This window comes from Arvicanthis niloticus, chromosome 2 (assembly GCF_011762505.2).
Source record: "Arvicanthis niloticus isolate mArvNil1 chromosome 2, mArvNil1.pat.X, whole genome shotgun sequence".
NCBI lineage: Eukaryota > Metazoa > Chordata > Mammalia > Rodentia > Muridae > Arvicanthis > Arvicanthis niloticus.
The window spans coordinates 115283176-115304940 of NC_047659.1; the positions used below are offsets into that span (position 1 = coordinate 115283176).

At 43.6% G+C, this 21765-nt stretch overlaps 1 protein-coding gene across 2 annotated transcripts in view; it reads left to right on the forward strand.

The window, feature by feature from the left end:
- Slc24a3 (solute carrier family 24 member 3) overlaps positions 1-21765 on the forward strand; it is a 452844-nt gene that overhangs the window by 260554 nt on the left and 170525 nt on the right. For both annotated transcript variants that reach the window (XM_034495053.2, XM_076929900.1), the window contains exon 3: positions 3597-3673. In XM_034495053.2, coding sequence (XP_034350944.1) covers positions 3597-3673 — 77 coding nt within the window. The remainder of the gene's footprint in view (positions 1-3596; positions 3674-21765) is intronic.

A 21765-nucleotide genomic window follows, 5' to 3' on the forward strand; every position in this document is an offset into this window, starting at 1 on the left:
TGAGAGTTAGAGGACCCATAAGTTGTGACCCTTAAACCCAACTAGCCAGTGATGAAACATCTTGTGTCAGTGACACTGAGGATAGAAAAGTCGATGGAGAATCAAGCCTCATGTTACCCTCTACTGATATAACAACAGAATTTACATCAGCTCAGACCTGATGAAGGAGGAAGTTGTGAGAAGAAAGAGAGCACGGGGTAATACCCTAAGTGTCAGACATGGAGAAGACAGCCCTTTGGGATATTTTGGCTCTAAATTAACTGGGGTATGACCCTAACCTGAAGAATTACAGCTGTGAGTCTCCACATATGCAACCCGATGTTTTTGTTCCTTAACTTTCTTATGTACGGAATGCAATTAGTGGCTTTTGTGGGAATTAAAAGGGATGATGGGATTATGGCGAGATGAGGCCAGTGATTATAGATGTGCACTACCATCATCCTCTCATGCCTTTGGTCCTCCCTCCTGTCCCCAGAGCCATGGTCTTGGCTCATCTGGATTTATCCCTAGCTAACCTAACACAAACCCCCGCTGCCAAAGACTTTATACAAAGCAAAATAAGTCTAAGGAAGAAAACTGAAGCAATAGGAGAAGCTGCAGTGGTATGAACGGCGATTGTCAACTCTTCAGAGCCCAAAACTGGAGCCCCAGGTCTGGGCAAGCAGAAAACATGATAGCCAGTCACTATGCCAAAAGACATGGGACAAGACATCTTTGAAGAGCTTTGCCTCTCCCTTTTCTCTTCCCAATCTCCTGAGTTTGGATAGTGGGAGTAAAGAAACTTCTTTCATAGTTTGTGACTCACGGTTATTATAATTTTAGGGGATAAGGAAAAAGGAAACTAGAGGGTAATTATTGAGGCTCAACTCCCTCCACCTTGGGAAAGCTCAAAAATGAAGGTCAAAGGTCAGAACTGAGGATGGCATCAGCAATCCTCCATGCAGACACTGTCATTGACAAAGAGGCATCAAAGCAAATGGTTTCCTCCTAGGAGTCCTGGAGAGCTCCCTCCATGATATTCAAACCAACAAAGGTACTGCAAACCAGAGATACTGGGCTGATAAAGGGAAGGTGCTGGCTTGAGATGGTTTGATAAAATAGTTGGCAGCATTGCAGAGCCCAGGGTTTGGTATCAACTTTCAGCTTATTTTGTGGACTTTTATCCTCTCATTGACATTTCTACATTGTAGTTTCTGCATTGTAGCTTCTCTGTGGTCTACCAAGCTCCCTGTTGCTTGTCATTAATCAGGAGACTTCAGTGTGGTATGTTTAAAAGGGTGTCCTTAAAGAAACATACTTGAAGTGCCCAAGACATTCTTGTCATTCCTAACCTCCCAATTCATCATCCTAAGGATAGGCTACAGTGGTAATTGTGACTTACTAGCAACTTATAGACAAACCTAGTAAAACAAAACAAAAACCAACTTCACTGCAATATCATTGACATACACAAATGTAAAAGTTATGCGTTTGTTTATCATATGTATTAAGTTAATTATATGTGTTTAAGCTCAAAAGTACCTTTATCTTTTCTACACACATACACACACACACACACACACACACACCTTAACATACAATGAGGTTATGATCCAGTAACCCATCTTTGGTTGTATATCTAGTATACTTAGCTTGCCACAGTCCCAACCTGACCCAGCCTACTTCAAACATGCTCAGAACACTGACATTCCCCTGTGGTTAGGCCTCCTGGAGAGTCCTTTACCACATATTGATAGCTCTGGACCTAACTAACACTCAAAATTCAGAGAATAGTTTCTACTGAATGTGTGAAGCTTTTGCACCACTGCCAGTGGGGGGCTGGATGTACATCATGAAATGATTGATTCATCCAAGTTAATTGATATCTCTTATCTATATAGATACTATAAGGAAGATAATGAGAGAATGGACAGATTTCAAATACATAATCAGTACTTTTAACTCTTCTCCTTACTGTACTTTAAAAGGTGAGCTTTACTCTCTATACAGATGTGCACAGATATACTCTCTGGCTCAAATATACTTCAGACCCATGCCCACAGGCTGTCTTGCTGTGGTGCTATCTTGGAAACAGAAAACTACATATTTATAAGAAGTGGCCAGTGGCTTGCATCTAGGACAAATCCCCTAGCTAGTGAGCCACGATCCTGAGATCCTGAGGGTTTCCCTGCAAGACTGGGCCCTGGCATCTACCATAGTCATCTTAGATTATCCTACCTCCCTGGCCTCATCACCTTCTTTACTCACTGTGTACACCGCAGCCATATCCCGGATAAACTACACAACCCTAAATCCTTGTCTTTAACTCTTCTTTGGAGAGAACTCGAAACAAGATGAGTGGCAAGCCTATGTTGATGATACCTGGTATACAGTCCCTGCCCTCTGGTGATGATTACCTTGACTGCCCACTAGAGAAACAGTAGGAGACCTCACCAAACTCCAAGGGAGATGCTTTCATTAGCTGGTGATATCTGCCAAAGGCTGGATAAGGGCAGGCAGGGTGTCTGCAGCTTCCTGAATTACACAGTCTCATGGCAAATGTAGGTCAGGTCAGAAAGAAGAGCACAGCTCCAGAGCAGGATGGAGGTGGTGGAGTGCCCCAAGCCAGTAGGAATGTGAGAGGGAAGTGAGACAGTAAATGGAAGCTTGGGGTAGCCTCTTCACCAGCCTAGGAGGTGAAGCCTGATTGCCCTGCTCAGAAAAGCCCTTTTCACTGCATATGACAAAGTGTGTAAGATTACAAATAAAAACTGGTCATATTGAATAAGAATATATTCGAATATTAGAAAACAAGTTTGTAATACTAGCTCCGTGCTTCCTCATTTAACTTTTGCTTTTTTGTTATTGTTTTATTTTGTATTGTTTATGTAAGTGTGACTTATGTAGCCCTAAGTGGCCTAGAACTCACTATGTAGATCAGGCTAACCTTCTCAAGAGATCTGCTGAATTCTCCAAGATGCTTCAAAGTGTGTGCCACCATATTCAGTTCCATATTTAAACTTAAGATCACAAGTGATGTCCTACAAACTACCATAGCACTAAAGTCATGTGGCAGAGCTGCATCAATAGAGTGGAGTGGGCTAGAACACTCTCCATATCCATGTATTCTGTACCACAGATCAACCAACTACTGCTGAAATATTTTTAATTGTTCCTGTGTGCAGACTTTATCATTCCCTAAACAATACAGCATGATAACTATTTACATGCCATTTACATTGTAGGAAAAGTTATGGGTCGTGATATGCAAATACCATGCCATTTTCCAGAAGAGACCCAAGCATGCCAATATGATGTCCTAGGGATCCCAGATTCAATCTCTCATGGACACCAAGGCACAACTCTAGATGAAAATTTGCATTGGCAGCTGGGGCTGAGGTCATGCTCACACTACCATAGTTTGTCACTTCTTGTTTGAAGGAAATGCCAAGTTCTAGTTAGAGGCTCATGAGCTTGAAGTCTTTTAGTTTGGTTTGTTTTCTTCTTATACAAGTTCATAGACCCAGAATCGGTAGGAGTGAGGGTTAGTGGCACTGTCCTAGATCAGCTGTACTGAAAAGGTCATCTGTACTGAGCTGGTTCTCTCTCTGTTCTAGCCCTGCATGAATTCCCCAGGGACATCTTCTCCAATGAAGACCGACGACAAGGAGCGGTGGTCCTCCACGTGCTCTGTGTAAGTAGCCCCTCTTGTGCTTTTGCCTGCAGGACTTGAAGAACAGAGGTAGGCAGACAGCAAAAATGCCCCCAGACGCTCCATTCCTGCCTACCCACCTACCTGATAACAGACCATCTCCAAATGTGCTGTCTCTAAAAGACTGGCTGCTAACATCTGTCTAGTGTCTTCTTTTGTTTTAGTGCCCAAAAGTGAACTCTCAAGTCACATTTTCTCCTAAGTAACCTGATCCTCCCTATGCTCGCACAGGGACATTCAAGGAAAAAGTGAAGCAACTCTGCAACTAGGTGACCCATGTGTCATAGTGTTCCCCTTTACTATGCTTTATTTTCTTCCACGTAATCTGTTGCATTATCTGGTTATTTCATTGCCTGATAGCTTCCCTATGGGGACATAAGCCCTATAAGAATAGGGTCTTTGTTTAGTACCTGGCTTCATTTTCACACCCCTTCTTGGCACATAGTAGGGACAGAGTATTTGCTCAGTTATCAGATTAACCCAGTGAATGACACTTAGTGCCAAGCTGTTAATAGGTGATCAACTATAGCTTGTGCCTTCCTCTGATTTTGTAGTTCACACCATTGTCCTATATCATTGTCTAAGACACGGTGGCTCTAAGGGCTTTTCTTCACCTGTTCCCATTTGGAGAGGTTTTTGGGGGGTTGTTTGTTTATTTTTGGGTATGAGTGTGTGTGTGTGTGTGTGTGTGTGTGTGTGTGTGTGTGTAGATATATCTAAGAAAGTGGCCTCAGAACAAGAAAACTCCAGCCAAAGTCTAGACCAGGCATGTTACTGCCTCAAAACATTCTTACTGCCATCTTCTTTATTTTTATTTGTTGCTATGAAATAAACTCCCTAAACCTAGTGAATCCTGTTCACATTCATTGTTCTTGGGCTCTCTGTGTCAACCATTCACAAAGAGCATGGAAGGAATCCTTCTTCATGTTGTGACTGGCACAAGTTAACTTGGTTGGCTTGGACTACACGGTACGCTTTGAGAGGGCTTCTTCATGCTCAGGTCTGTGGGATGAGCTTTGCTGGGCACCTCTAGAACCATCAAGCAAAGCTCCTTCGTCTTTCATGTGTTCTATGCAGTGGAGAAAGTGCAAAGTTCTCTGCAGTGCCTCTGAAAGTTGAGATTCCACATGGAATCCTGGACTCCAGCATGGGAATGACTAAGGCCAGCAAGGAGGAAGTATTGTGAGCTTTAAAACTTGACCTCAGGAGCCACACTATCATTTCGGCTGTATCAGTTGTAGTCACAAGCCCACAATGGTCCAAGAAAGAGGACCTAGCAACTGATTTTCGATCTATACCTACAAGTTATCTGTAGGCATATTCTGGGCTCTGGATTCACATCAGGCACAAGTTTGAGACTCTGAAGTCTTTGTTTTGCACATGGTTTCTGACAAGATGGTTCACTTCTCTAGACCCTTGAGTCACTTAAGCTGACCTCCTTCCAGGAAAAAGCAATCAACCCTTCAGCTCTTTTTCTACTGCACTCCCACCTGGGGACAAAAAGCATGAAATGTTTTCTTTTAGCAAAAATTGTCTCTAAAATCACCAAATAAATAAGAATCCTGGAAAGCTGGCAGTCCTCCCTGCCCTTCCAGAGAGTCGTTGTACACTGAGCAATTAATGTGGATGCCATCTTTGGCACCACAGAGGCTACACTGTCACAGGGATGAGGCAACCCAGGCACTGACTGGGATCCAGACTTCCCCAGCAGCTAACAGAATCCTGCTGCTTTGACATGTGAGATATGAGATTCCTGGTCTTGGGCCAAATAGCGAGGGTTTTCATCTTCCCACAGTGCTGCTGCTAGCTGAATATGGCAGGGCCCTCCTCTCTAACTCTACCTTCCCAGCTGAAGGCCAGGGGTCCTTAATTTTCTTTGCCCTTTACAAGGCCAGACAGGTCACTCAGAAAAGCTCCTGTTTCCTGTGTCAGTAATTTCAGGCAACGTGAAAACAAAGTGGACAACACGTACTATTACAGTAGACACGTCGTCATTACAAGAATAGACATGAGTCCACAGATGAACACTTTGTAGTCCCTAATATAGAATACTTTTTTTGGCCCTGTCCTGGGCCCTGCACTTCTGAATTTAGGCAAGAAATTCAGAGATCAAGGTCAGTGCCCATCCTTTCAAGCCCCTGCTCTACGATGCATAGAGTAGAAGAGTTATCTACCCACATAGCTTGTGGTTGTTCGAATAAGAAATGTACCTCCTTGGGCTCACATATATATGAACACATGGATCCTATAGTTGGTGGCACTGTTAGGAAGTAGAGCCTTGTGAGGGGAAGTGCATCACTGGTGGTGGGCTTTGAGAGTTCATTCTCTCTGCTTCCTATCTGTGGTTGAGGATGTAATCTCTCAACTTCCTGCTCTGGGCACCTTCTGCCTTTACAGATTCTCTTTGAGAAAACATAAGCCCAAATCAACTCTTTCTTCATTAATTTACCTTCAGTTGTGGTCTTTTATCACAACAGAAAAGTAACTAATATTTAATCTCAAGCTGGCTACCAAGATCTTCACAGTCTCCTTCCAAGGACCCTAATCTTGGAAGGAGGAGACCCTAATGGATTAACCTTGAGCTTGCTACCTATGTTCCGCATGGGTGTAGCACAGGGCAGAGGCAGATAGTTAGGATAAGGGGAGAGTCTTTCTATATGACTGGAGAAATGCCCTGTTGATACAGCTGCAATGTCAAGGAGCACTTCCGACCCACTGGAGACTCTGAGAAGATGCCTCATGAGGGGAGACCTTTCCATTACATTCAGCTCACTGAACAACATGAGTTGTGTAGTCATTGCTTGCTCAATTCAGGACCAATCCTCTTAGCCCCATTTACTTTACATATTACCCAGTAAACTTAACTTGCTCAGAAAATTTTCAGTGAACACCTTGGGATGTAAGAATAATTGCTGTAAGGGAAAACAGTATTCTAGGGTCCAGTGGTAACTGATGAACACACAAGTCAAGACTGTAAGAAATTAAAGGACTCGCACATCTAGGAGGATGCCCTGAGCTAGCAGTTTGGTAGCACTTGGCTGGTCCCTTCTGGGTGGCTTTACCCTGCTGGAAGTCAGTATGTTGTGAGGAGAACTCCCATGGATGGAACCTGACATGTTCAAAGTACTAACCATGATCTGTTATGCTTGCTGGGGGAGCTCGGCAGAGGCACACGTGGGGGCCAAGGTGCTGCTGGTCTTGAAGAGTGGACAAGGAGTTACTAAAGGAGGCTTAGGAAGAAGAATGGGTATAACTTTAGACACAATAAGGAAATCATGATATGGTTGGGTAATGGGGGTGTAGGGATTCAAAGCACCTAGAGGAAGCAGAACTGAAGGATGTGGGTAAGTAGTGAGTGCACAGGTGAGATGGTGGAGAGGTCATGGAACTCACATGGAAGTTACCATGGTGACTTAGAGGTTGTACTGGAACTGTCCATCCCCCTACCCATTAACTCTATCTCCTTGCTTAGGGTTAGGTATTAGAGTAGACCTCTCTCCTGCAAGTTGAGAATTGTTCTAGCATGGTCACAAGAAAAAGTCCAAGGACATGCGGGAGAGTCTCCTAGGAGTCCCAGATATGAAGAAGAATACTCCAAGCCTAATGTGAATCCATCTGAAAGTATCAGAGCCTAGTGTGCCCCAATCCACGTTGGAGAAGTCTTGTCTTCTGCCAATGTGTCCCAGTAAGCATATCCTGTCACCTTTGTCTGTCATAGAGATAAGGCTATAGAAGACTGTTCTTTTCATCAAGTTAACTAGCCAAAATCATGGGTCTTAGGCAGAGTAGCATGTGCTTTCAGGTCCTCTTGTGAAACCCACTCATACCTATAATCACTTGTACCCAAACCCACACTGCCTATTGCACTATACCATAGGCATTTGGTTTCTACACAATGTCTGTAGTCTTTGGACCAAGTTGGTACAAGTCTGCAGATGCAGATGAGATCAAAGGCACACACACACACACACACACACACACACACACACACACATACACATACACACATATAACAGAGCAAACTTATAAATCTTAGCTCTTTGAACTTGTTTCTATTGTTCTGCCCTGAAAATACTTCTCTTTCTTGCATGATTTGTGGAACACTAGACAGCCCTTTTTGGCTCAGTTGCTGAATACTGCAACTCTTATTTCCCCCTTGGATACTTTTGGTTTAGAATACCTAAACCCTGAGATTGCACTTCAAAAAGCATTTCTATTTCTTTCAACTGTGTGTGTGTGTGTGTGTGTGTGTGTATGTGTGTGTGTGTGTGTGTGTGTGTGTGTGTGTGTGTGTATGTGTGTGTGTGTGTGTGTGTGTGTGTGTGTGTATGCCTCCCCTGCAAGTGGGCAAATCCAGCATCTTTACAGTTCTAGTCAACAGTGAATATCCCTAAGAGAGCACATGTGTCTTAAAACCCTTTGTTATTCTGTCTTCCCTAATGCTGAGGTGTTAGAAGTAGGATTTCCTGTGTCTGAAGAAATCTGTGTCCTTTGTGAACTCATTGAGCCTGCCCCAAATAGAGGGAGAAGCCTGTGGATTATTTTCTAGGGCTGAGATTGTTTGTGGTTTATAAATATCTGACAAATTTTTGATAATTATCCTGCCTGACATGGAAAGCTGAATCTCTGGGATGATCAACCCAAACCACGCATTTTTTTCTCTGCCAGGAGAGGGAGAAAAGCTGTAAATAATCAATACTGGAGATTCTCAAAATGAATTTGGGAAGCTATCTTTAGTGGATTAAACTCCTCGGCATACCTTGTCAGCTTTCAAAAGTACCCATAATAAGTGTTAAGGCTCTGTTTCCCCCTTTTAATGTAGCTCCTCTTTCCACACAGTTTTCTTTCTCTCTCTCTCTCTCTCTCTCTCTCTCTCTCTCTCTCTCTCTCTCCCTCTCTCCCTCTCTCCCTCCCTCTCTCTCTTCTCTCCCTCTCCCTCTTCCTCCCCCCCTCTCTCTGTGTGTGTGTGTGTGTGAAGTATCACACATGGGAAAGTGATTCTGTCCCTTATTTAAGGCAACTTTTTATTAAGTGAGACTGAGAATGGGGTTTCAAACTCATCCGGTAGCCTGTACCTGGCAGCTGGATTACCCAGGATGAAAACCATAATGAGTGGGCGATGGGAGCCGCAATGAATGGACTGTGGGAACTGCTCGGTAGTAAAGCAAGGTGCTGGGTGTGAGCCCAAGGGCTGTAAAACACAAGCAACCAAAAGGACACATCATTGAGAATGCTTCTCCTGAGAGTTTTCATAGTCTAAACCTGGACGTATTCCAGGAGTTTCATAGGAATCTCAGGAGATGCCCAGAAAGGAACTTTCCTCCACAGAGCTGCTAGGCTGTACACTATTCAGTGTTGTCATCACTGTGACCAAATACCAGAGAGAAACAAATAGCTGACAGTTTCAGAGGCCTAGGCTATCATAGCAAGGAAGATAGGAGATGGAATGAAGGGTCAGCTTATAATATCATGGTAGAAGAGAGGTGGGGGGCAGAGATAGACAGATACTGGGGAACTAGGGCCCTTGTGTAACTCTGGAAGGCATACCCCCATTGATTAACATTTCCCAAGTAGGCCACACCTCCCAAAGTTTCCACAACCTTCCAAAATAGCACCACTAGCTGGGAACCAAGTATTCAAAGACATGAACCTATAGAAGATAATCTATACTTAAATCTTAATTGAAAAACTGCCATCTGCACCCTTCTAGCTGGCCTCTCAAGACAGCAAAATGGATGTGTGTTCCCTAGAGGGGATGGATCTCTCTCCTTCTGCCTTAGCCTATTCCATCCAGTACTGGATTCTCCTTATCCTCATTCCAGTGCCCAATGCCCTTTAGGAGCTCATAATAAAGGGTGTCGGTTCCATACACAGCAGACCATCCTGGAAGTCAATACAGGATCTTGTGCTGGTCCATCAAGCCAAGACTTCTGCAGATGAAGGCCCTCCAGGAATGGCAAGGAAAACCACTGATATTACTCCTTTGTCCTACCCATGTGATGTTTCACAGGTTTGAGTCTAAAGGTGGTGGTCTCCATTGCCACATTCACCTGCTGTCCACATTTTTTTTTCTCCATCCTTTAGCTCAGGAAGTTAATATTGTCTGCGAATCTGGGAAACCCACACTATATGGGTCCATCTCCATTCTCCCTTATTCCTTCACTAGCTTCTAAGTTGAAGAATGGGCTAGTTCCAACCATAGGATTCTACTGGGACCTTACCTTGTTCTCCAAAGGTGTAGAGGAAATATTTGTCAGTAGAAGGAACCTCCAGGATAGATGTGATGGAATGTTATTGAATAATGGTAGGGAACATCCACATATCTCCCTCTGATTTCACTCTCGTAGCTAGTTTCCTCGGTGTTCAGCATTCGCACCCCAGCTTAGGTGATGTGCTTCTCATCTTCCCACGCAACCTGTGCTCTTTCTGAAGATGTGTGACTCTGATTCCATTCCGGCCTTGGCTTCCTGGTGTGTTCTTCTGCCTGCCTGCCCTGATTGCTCACTACTTCCCAACACTTTTCACAACCTCTCGGTAGGCTTCCATGGGCCCAGCTCACATTTTTTCTCACCTGGCAATGATCACCAGCCCACTTAAATTTTAAATTTGCCTCTTCTAGGTCAGGTCACAAGCTCTTAATCAATAAACTTCTTTCCAGAAGCCCGGGGGATGACACAGCACCAGAAGAGAAAGTTATAGCCCTATCCCACCCTTGGCTACCTGCCAAATCAAATGCACAGATGGACTGAGCTTCATTCTTGAAAAAGTTGAAAGATGGAGGAGCCTCTCAAGGGACTCTGGTCCCCAACAAGAATAGCCTTATTCCTACCTTATACTTCTTTCATTCTTTGGGGAAAGGAAACAACTTTGCTATGGAAGGGACTTGTAAATACATGGCATTCACAGTTATTTCTGCTGTTTATTTTAGTATCTGAAGGATGGTTTCCCAAAACATGTTCCTCTGGGCCCAGATAGCTTTTGAGATGACATCAACCAGTTATCAGGGAGGGAGCAGAATAGCTAGGGTTCTAGCATGTGGTAGAGATGGCTCCTTCCTCATCTTCCAGTTCCCCTAGCACTTTAAAGGATTTATCAAAGCTCACATGTCTTCTCAAATCTATCATTTTGTTGTTCAACAGAACTCTGGTACAAAGTGTATCTGTGCTCTCTATGGTAGCCACTGACCACACATGGCTACTGAGCCCTTGAAGTATAGCTAATGTGAGTGAGTAGCTGGGTTTTTGTTTGTCTGTTTTACTTAGTTTTAACTAGCATAAATGTGAAAACCCATATATGGCTAGCTGTTGCCCTGGACATCCTAGATGTGAATTCTAATGCAGCATCTAGCCTCCCTTCCCATGTTTTCTGCTTAACATGATCAGGTTAGATCTCTCCCTAACAAAGAGGCTCTGCTTTTCTACTTGGTCCTTTCAAGGGAGAGTCCTGAGCTTGGTCATCCCAGGAGGAAGGGTCCAAAGGTGGTACCACCTAACCATCAGGCTTACAAAAACCAGGATGTAAGGTACTAGAGAGACAGAAATAGGAAATAGGGAATGTGTGGTATCGAATATTTAGTTTTTGGAACAAATACCCTATGTCTCCAAGCACACGATAGGTATTCTGTGAGGGTTAGAATCTCAGGTCTTATCCCACCTGGGTATCAATCCCATGTACAGTCACCTAAGCTAGACACTGATGTGGATGGCTGGAAGTGCATGCTGACAAGAACCTGATACAGCTGTCTCCTTAGAGGTTGCTAGAGACTGACACACTCAGAGGACGATGCTCACAGCTAACCACTGATATGATCAAGGGTTTTCCAATGGAGAAGTTAGAGAGAAGACTAAAGGAGCAGAAAGGGTCTGGGACCCCATAAGGAGAGCAACTATACCAACCAACCAGAGCTCCCCAAGGGTCTAAACCACCAGCCTGGGAGCACATAGGGAGGGACCCATGACTCCAGCTATATATGTAGGGGAGGATGGCCTTGTCGGGCATAAGTGGGAGAAGAGATTCTTGGTCCCATGAAGGACGAACACCGAGTAGGGGGCAATGTGAGGGTGGGGAGGTGGGAGTAGGGGGTAGGTGGGGGCACAGCCTCATAGAAGCATGAGGAAGGGGGATGGGATAGGAGGTTTCTAGGTGGTGGGGAGAAGTGGGGTAAGGGGATAAAATCTGAAATGTAAATATAATATCCAATAAAAAAAGAATCTTAGGTCTTACCCTCTCTTTTGTTCATGCCCTTTGGAAGGTGATAAAACCTCTGTGGTATAACCTGTAATAGTGCATCTCCTGCCAGACAGCAAGAGCAAGCTCCATTCAGGCAAAGCTACTATGCCTGTGAGCAACAGAACAAGGTGTCACAGCAAATCTTTCCGCACGGACCTTTCTTTCAAGCCTAGGCCTCAGAAGCAAGAGGTATTGCCATTTTCAGGGAAGGAGGTTAATTTTTTTTTAATTGACAAATAGTAATTAAGTGTATATATCTATGAGTCATTCTATACTTTTGACACATTACAGAATGATCGAAAGTGAGCTAATTAATATAGCTGTCACTTTACATACTTCAATTCTTTGTTTTGAGAATACTCAAGTATAATTATTTAGGAGTCGTGTGTGTATCTCAGAAGTAGAATGTTTGCTGAGTGTCCACAAGGCCCTGGGTTCCACCCTCAGTACCACCAAAAGTATAAATAAATAAACCCATTCATTCAGCCTTTTAACATTTTAATCATTATTAACCAAAAAGGACAAAAGGACAAAATAGAAGTATCTGCTGCTCTGCAGAAAACCCTAAAGACTTCACCAGAAAACCTTGGAAAGCAAACGAATGAGTTCAAAAGTTGCAGCTTACAAAAATCAACCTGCAAAACTGGGTAGCATTTCTACACAGTAGCAACCAGCTATTCCAAAAGAAACTTGGAGCGCAATCCTATTGGTAGGACTAATAAACTACTTAGGAATACATTTAGTCAAAGGGAGTTTTGAAACGGAGGAGAACCTGCGTGGTCTGGTCAGAAAGGTTCCAGCCACAACTCACTCTCTAGACAGACATGTTTAGTTAAGGGATTCTGCCCTGGACGAGAAAAATGATTAAAACAGCATGTGGAATTTGCTGTTTACTCTTGGAAAAGTGTTGAGCAGGGCCTTAATTTGTCAGCGTCAACACGGAGCTAACACTGGTGTCCAGAGAGGATTAGCACAAGGAGGGCAACGGCTCTTGCCATCCCGCCCCCCCCCCATCCTTGCTCTTGAGTCTTAATTCAGCAGGACCCACATCAAGTCACTGGGCCTTTGTCTCCCCAGAGTCGTCCTACAGGGTCCATTCCCCAGACTCCCTGAGCTGATAACAAAGCATGGTGGTGAGAGATTATACTTTCAGTGAAGCCTACCTGAGACTCGGTCCTTGCCTTTCTACTTACCAGCTGGGGATCCTGGACAAACTGGGTTTTGCTTTTGCAGACCCTCAGTTTCCTTGTCTGTCACTGGAGACAGATGTGACACTCACTTCCTTAGGCTGTGTTGGAGGATAGCTGTGAACACTGTGCGACACTTGGCAGATTGTCTGACACTGGCTAGAGCGCGCCCCCTACCTATATCTTCTAAGTACTGCTAGTTGAGTGTGCTCTCCCAATCACTAATTCCCACCACATACCTAACCCTGCAACTCTGATCTTTTCTGGCACCTAAATCCCAATCTTCTAGGATTCAGGACAGCTTCTAAGTAAGTTCCAGAAAATCAACAGCCCTGGAAGTAGCCCTTTGAAAAGGGCTTTGGTAATAGATAAATATTTCAGTTCCACAGTGCCTCAGTTGCACTAAACAAGGTGCACGTTCTACCTTGTCTCCTCCTGTGACCCAGCAGAATAAGCTCTTGCCACCACCCCAGTATCTCACTATCAGCCTTTACTATCAGGCTTTTCCCAGACCGCTTCCCAGCTCTCCAATTCCCATTTCCTGGGAACCCCACTCCTCCACCTCCCATCCTCTACCCGCTACCCCTACCTCCTAGCCCCACCATTCAGTAACATATGTTGGAATTTAGTATCCAGTCCTGCTTCTAAGGCTCCAGCCCAAAGGGTATGACCTACTATTTTTATGCAGATTACCACAACCCACCCTCTCCGACTATGAGATACAGAAATTGATTGTCCCACAACATGCCCTAGGGTTCCCCCTGTGGCTTCTAAGCGTCATTAATAAAATAATTGAGAATGGACTCAAAAGGAGCTCGGGGGCAATTTTATTAAAGTTCGAAAGAAAAACACTAGTAATGGGCTAGTACAGACTAAGTGGAAATCCCAGCAGCCACCAGGAGAGACAGAGGAAACAGCCATGCCTTTTAAGTTAGCCTTGGAATAGAAATAGAGACATCTCACTAAGGAGGGAGACTGCCCTCCAAAGTAGAAGTGGGCTAGTGGCTGAGGAATATGCCCCAAAGCCTCTGGCATTTCTGTATATGGTCTTTCAGGTTTTATGGGGGTTTGTGGGGGTTTGTGGGGTTTTATGGGGTTTGTTTGTTTGTTTGTTTGTTTTTTAAACTACCCCCTCCCCTTGCCTTTTTGCTTTGTAGTTCATGAACTTTTTTCCCTAGGTGACGCAGGGGTAAAGGGAAGACTGCCAGTCCCCCTCTGCAAAGTGACTTCTTCCATATATTAATCTTGATACAGTTTTTTGCCAGCCCCACTCCCCTGTCACAAGAGAAATGGGTCTGCTATAAATTGATATATCTCTCTCTTCTTTCTCCCTCTCCCTCTCCCTCTCCCTCTCCCTCTCCCTCTCCCTCTCCCTCTCCCTCTCCCTCTCCCTCTCCCTCTCCCTCTCCCTCTCCCTCTCCCTCTCCCTCTCCCTCTCCCTCTCTTTCTCTCTCTCTCTCTCTTTCTCTCTGCTTCAGTTCAGGTCCTGACCCCAAGGCAACACAGAAAAAAAGCACTCAGAGAAGTGAACTTTGAGAGAGACATAGCTTTAAACTTCATTTTCTGCGAGCCCAGGTGGAGGCAGGAGAAAGAAAATAAATGGTTGTTAGCTCATTCTTCTGCAGTAAGGAGCTTGCACAATACCACACATTTATAAACACAGAGCAGACACCTGTAGCCTGGTAACTGCTCTCCTTCATATCATCTGACTACTGTGCTGCTTAGTCTACCTGCTTCCCACTGAAGTGTTTTATGTCTTACGTACTATTGCTTAGTAAATAAACTTGATTTCTCTCTGTACCCCTGCGATGCTATGGCCAATCCTGACAGAAGTTATACAATAGTTCTCTGTCGACTCCAGTGTATAGAAGTGCTGTTTCCCACAGAAAAATATGAACACAAACACTACACCAACAATGGAGTGCTGACATATGGCCTTATCATATTTCATCACTTAAAGAATTAGCCTTTAGCAGATATTTTAAAAAATTCACTTTGAATAGAATAATCAAATTCTGTAATTTATGAGAAAACACCCATCTGTTTTCAATGCTGTGCCCCATAGTTTTTGTTTATTGACAGTAAATTCTTGACTCTTCTGTTCTCTGGAAAACCTCAGTATAAGACCTCATGTTTATAGGCCTTGAGATTTTAAAACATGTTATCCAGCAGGAGCTGTGGTTTTTGTTCTATCTTTTCTTTACCCACCCCCACTGCCCTGGTGTGAAACATAGTACAAGTAATGGTTTCTACTATGACTGACCACATAGCAAAGAATTTTCTGTACCCCTCAGGAACCCAAAGGGAGAATGTGTTTCAAAGTTCATTTGCCCAGGCATCATTTATTCTTCCAGATTTGCAGGGAAGAAGAGCTCCTGCAGCCAAGAGCCCTAAGATGAGGAATCCAGGGTAGGCATTTCCTTGGGGATGTATGGCCCCAGAAAGTGTCCTTCCAGGAGAAGGCATAGAGTGGTGGCAACCAAGAAAGGATACAGTAAAGCCAGACATTCCTGAGCAGACCAGCTGGAGGGCCATCCTGTTGGAAAGCTGGAATTACAGGAGTTAAAGGGCACCAATCTCATTTGTCCCAAACTGGGTATGAGGGGAATGGACCACTGATATCCATGTCACCCACCTATTGAAGCTGCCTTACCTCCTTGCATTCCCACTCAGCCCCACAGCTAGGGTAGGTAGGCAGGCTCCAAAGCCCTTATGCAAATGGACCATTAATATTGTGCTGAGAAGCTCAGAAACATGACTGTCCAAAGATGGTGATGACTGAAGATAAAACCTGCTACAACATATTCCAGATCATTCTAACAGAGCTGTCCAAACAGGAATAGAACCAATACCTGTCCCACACTCTGAGTACAGCCCAGAGAACCCAGGCAGGTGACTTCCTCCAGATCTTCCTGTCTCCATGTGTCCTAAGTATAGAGTCAGAGAATACTCAGATGCAACTGATATGTCCTGGAATCCCTTGAGGCCAGTTGTTTGGGCAGGTTCTCACCCTCCACACTGTCTTAGCGGTAGAGAAGAAGGAAAAGATGGCATGCCTTTCATCAAGTGAGTGGCAGGGAGTCTGCAGTTCCCTAGTTCTGACACAAACACGCAGATGCAGACGGAAGAGCTGTCAACACCCTCTTCAGGTGTGTGATGTGATGTCTTGCTGGCCATCCCCTCCCAGACAGCTTCTCTTCCATTCAACCCACACATTTCCTCTCCTAATCCATGAGCTGCGAATAGTAAGAATCTCACCTCATTCTAAACCACCTGTTCCCTTCAGTGCACTTCCTCCAGCCCTGTGTCTTACTTTGTAACTCGGAAAATAACCACTTTTTTCTACCATCATATGCAGTATTTGAGTGAGGGTCAGAGTGCTATGCTACTCGATCTCTGTCTGACCGTTAACACTATAGATGGCAGTTTCCCATTCCTGGGGATCTCATGTGTTAAAGAATGTCCTTTAGTATGTTCATCTTTTCTTGAGGAATTAGGAACTATATCCTAAGGTGTTGAGGGGGGGGGGGAGGACATTGGGAGTATCTGTCTACTATTAATTCTTCCACTGCCATGGGATGGGGCCTAAGATAGGACTCCCTTGTTCACTGTCATGATCAGCATCCATACACTTGACTAGGGATGGCACTCTTAGTTGGAGAGACTTATTTCCCAAGGTTCCTTTGACCACTTCCGAAGCCATTTGCAGGTAGATCCCTTGATGGCATGTTCTTTAATTTGACTAGAAACCGCCAAGCATACATGCTAATTAGGTCCAAAGGTGGCCCTCACTGTCAGACCCATCCTTGCCTCTCCTGACTTATCCTGAGACTACTGACAGGCTGACTCCCCGCTGCTTCCCCTGTGATTCCAAAGGTAATCATGGGATCCATCTTGCCAGCTACTTCATTAGCGTGCTGATTGCTGTTTTTTTATGCACAAAGGTGGAAGCCTGCAGACTTCCCTCCCTGCTAGAGCTTGTTAGAACTGCCTTTCCTTGCTGTGACCATGGGGATTAGGCAGAGGTATATTTTTGGCAGTTACCATAATGTTTCTCAGCATCCAAAGCTGTAACAGAATCAGCCATTCTGGCGGCTTCTGAGCCCGCCCATCCTTTTCTGGACTCAGGGCCAAGTTTATTTGATTTCATCACCTTGGTTTTACAGTCTGCTTGGGGAAAAACAACTTACTGTCCTCTAACAGAGAGGTCGTAGAGGATAATGTTAGGCTTGTGCTTAGAAGATTTTGCATGTCACATGTACATACATGTCCATCTATGGTACTGTAACCTTTTTGTGAAACACACAGACAATAATTTTAGTGTATAAAAAATAATTCTATACGTACATATATGAGGGTGTGTGTGTATGTGTGTGTGTGTGTGTGTGTATGTTTCCCTTGGCAACACAAATAATTTTTCCTGGATCTGCAGATCCAGATGGAGTCAGGATATTATCTGAAATGGAACTGTAAGGTTTAAAAGACAAAAAAAGCTTTTATTCTCCCTGCAAAACTCTATGCTTTAGCCTTGCCATCTCAGCATTGGGTTGCTCAGGCTGGAAACTTATGAATCAGGATTGATTTCCTTCCTGTCTTCCCACAAAACAGTAAGTTCTATGTATCGTTCCCATCTCTTTATTTCTATTAGCCTGGCCCATGTTCAGGCCACTGACATCTCTTCTGGGCTACAGTGAGATAGTTCTTGCCCTCGTGTCCATATTTCACAAAGAAATCCTGTGCACTTTAAAAGCATTCCTAAGAATCAGAACTATGTGATCTGGTCTGGCCCAGGGCTCCAACTTCATTTATAGTTCCTTGACCTTCCATTATTCCAGACTCGTTCTTTTTGTCCTACCTTAGACACCTGGGCAACATCCATTCCTTTGATTGCCCTTTAACTCTGAGCGCTATCGTGTGCACTTTGTGACACAAGACCCAATTCTTGGCTTCATGAGAACCCTCATCAACAGTCAAACACTTGCCCCTACTCTTTGCCCTAGTGGCAAAGGAATCCAAACTTTCTATGCTAAAAATGGCAAGACAACAACAACAACAACAGAAAATTCTCTATGTCCTTTCCTATAGTAAATAGACAAGTCAATTTGGGAAGAAATCTGTTCAAACCAGAAAAAGCCCAGCATGACTAAAGACATGATGTGCTGTGGCATTCCTCATAAGATATGCGGGCCCTCACCAGAAGGAGTGTCAGAAAGGAAGTAGAAAGCTGTTCTGTGAATATGTTCATATGGACTTGGTTTAGACATTGTGTTGGCATGGAGACACAGCATGAAAAGAGAAGGAAGAAGGTGTCCTGAACTGTAAGTTGTGAGCAGACAGACATTGTTTTCCATCTTATTTGTCTATTAACAAAATACAACAAAATTACATCTGCTGAGCATCCAGGAAAGAATTAGTCTCTTTCTCTCTGTCTCACAGTCTCACAGTCTCACTGTCTCACTGTCTCACTGTCTCACTGTCTCACTGTCTCACTGTCTCACTGTCTCACTGTCTCACTGTCTCACTGTCTCACTGTCTCACTGTCTCACTGTCTCTGTCTCTCTGTCTCTCTGTCTCTCTCTCTCTCTCTGTGGGGGGGGTACTAGAATCAAATTCAAAACCTCATACATATTAAGAAAACATTCCTCTACTGAGCTATATATCCATGATTGATTTTATATATATATAAATATTTTATATATATATATATGGATATATATATATATATATATATATATCCATGAAATGTCTTCAAATCAACTGAGTGTCCTTTTTAAGGGTCTCATTCTATTATCTTTGGGGTACAGGTCTGGTAGTAAGCCCATTCACTAGAAGAGAAAAAACATGGTTGTGAGGATATTAGTTGTGTTGTTTTCTGTGATAGCTTATGGTGATGGGTCTTCTGTTCCCACTGGCCAGTTCCATGACTATGATCAAGACTCCTGCCCTTTAGAATCTTGGTTTCTCTTTCTCTAAAATAATGAAAATATTCTCAAGGCCCAGTCAAACTCCATTCATGGTTTATACAGTTGAAAAAGAACGGTTCTAGTCACCTAAATATCCCATTATTAGACAACTACGACCTGGTAGGATTCACCAGAGCACAGCTTCTCAAGAGGCTGGAGTCCTACAAACATAAGGGACTTCATATTGCCCAACCCCAACTCTCCAGGCATCATCAGAGATCTTAAGCACTCAAGTCCAGCCAGCACACCCAGAGGAAGGCCCTATGCCTTTTTTGCTGAGTAGATGGACACATTCCCAAGGCCCTGAAGCAAGCAGTACAAGCAGAGCAAAGGCTCTTAGCTGTACTGTGTAATGAGCAGGACTTTTGTCACATATAAGAACCATTGCCAAAAATAATAATAGTCTTGAAAGCAAGAAGCAAAATGCTGGCCAATGTTTCACTCTCATTGCCTGTGACCTTACTGATTCACATACTGCAGTTCCAGTTCTATCATCTTCATACTGGTGCATAGGCATCAGGATGGGAGGTGATCAGAAAGGGCTACATGTTTATTGTCCCTCTATGAACTCCGTCTAAACCATGTGTCTTCGGTTTCACTCAACAGCCACAAAGGACCTAACAATACATCAGAAGGTGTCCTAAAGTTTCCAGAATAAACAAACAAGCCAATAATTAGAAATTTATCTCTCCTATGAGATACTTATAAGGGAGGGTAGAAGAAAAACGAATGTGCCTAATGGAATCACATGTGTCAATACCTCAAGTACAATCAAATAAAGAAATATCAACAGAGGTCATTATAAATGAGTGAGTAGGGGAGAATACAGACCAAAAAAATGGACCTATGACACAATCCTCTCTGTCAATGAGTCTTGCCTCTCCCGGTTAGAAGAGGAAATGTTATCAGCAGGAGGTTTCAGATCTCCAGGCAAAGACATGGGTGCCTGTTGTCCTATCCCGCTGCTTATGACATTTTTCAAAGGCATAATTAAGGCTCTGGTAGGTCAAATCATTTCTTCCTGTTGTGCAGACATGACTTGGTCCTTATAACTACAGAGATAGAAACTAAAGCACAGAGAAATTGAGCGAGATGGGGTAGAGCAGATGCTTTTTTTTTTTTTTTTTTTTTTTTTTTTTTTGGCTCACTTGCATTCCAGGGAGGAGAATTACCAGTCTGAACCCCAGTTGCCTACCAGACTTTGGCTCTGCCCAAAGCCTTGACTCATATCTGAGTAGGTAAGCTACATGAAAGACCAAGAAGCCAGGGTGATGGTGTCTACAGGGCTCAGCCAATTCTCTCTTAGACTCACTTGTCGGAGGTTCCGGAAGCTGTTTGAAGCACTCCTGATAATTACAGAATCCCCACATATATTGATGAGCAACAGCTACATAAATAGCACAGCTTGGTATTTACAAGTGCCAGTTTTCTGCAAATATAGAATGTTGGCAGTTATTTCAGACAATGTGTCCAAACTTGAGAGCTAGCATTTGTCTTCTTACAGCTTTTCCTAGGGAAGCATAAGGTCACTTCCACCTATGACCAGACCCGTCATCTCATGGGGTACTATTCCATGAAGCAATTTGCAGTCTGAAACTGGAAGCAGCAATCTTCAATCTCACTGAAGTATAAAGACTCTCTTCTGACACCCAAGAAAGTGGTTCAATTATTCTCAGCATCTGTGTAGCAACCTCTGACTCACTCCAAATAAGCTGGAGTTCCCCCAGAAAGTCTATAGATTACAGGAGAAGCCAAAGCTTCATTATCAGTGTAAACCAACACTTCCCAAAGTATTTTCTTGGGATGTTAGTGAAACAAAAGACACATAGGTATCAAGCACAAAATAAGGATTCCTTAAAAAAATACTGATAGATAAAATAAAAACAGTCAATATCAAGTATTGACAAGGATCTTATCTGTTGGTAGTAGAATATTAATGGGTCACTCTGAAAAATCATTTGGCAGTGTAAACTGAACTTATGCATACTTTATGATACAGCAACTCCGTTTCTGTACATCAATAGTAGTGTGCATATAGGCATACTCAAAATATTAGAATAGTCAAGGTAATAATGCTCGTAGTAGCCAGAACACTATACAAAAGTAATGAAAATGATAAGCCATAGTATGTTCACATAAACACTACACAGTGATACTAATCAATAACATAAAAGATAGTTGAATCCCACACAGTATTGTGGCAGGCACAGAAGAGTCCAGACTATATGATTCAGCTATAGTAACACATACAAACAGGCAGGACTTAGAGCGGTGACAGAAGGCAGCACAGTTGTCATGGTTCTGTAACTGCAAAAGCAGAGACAACTTGCAAAGTAAAAAGGCTTGTCTCGGCTCATAGTTTTGGAGGTTTCATTCTGAGATTAATGAATAAAGACATGGAAGACAACACACCCTGGTGGGGGCATGTGCTGTACCTAATGTTCCAGATGTACTAGGACCCCACAGCTTCCTTTGAAAGTATACCTTCAGTGATTAGAAGATAGGTTACTAGATCCACCTCCCAAAGTCTCCACCATCCCTCTAGTAGCATTAAGCTGGGGACCAAGACTTTAACATAGGGCCTTTGGGAGACATCCTGGAGCTAAACAGAACAGTTAAGAAGATGGCAAGCCTCAGGTATTGGTAACTGATATAGGGCCCTTGGCCATGTGCTGCTGCTTTGGTTGCTAATTAC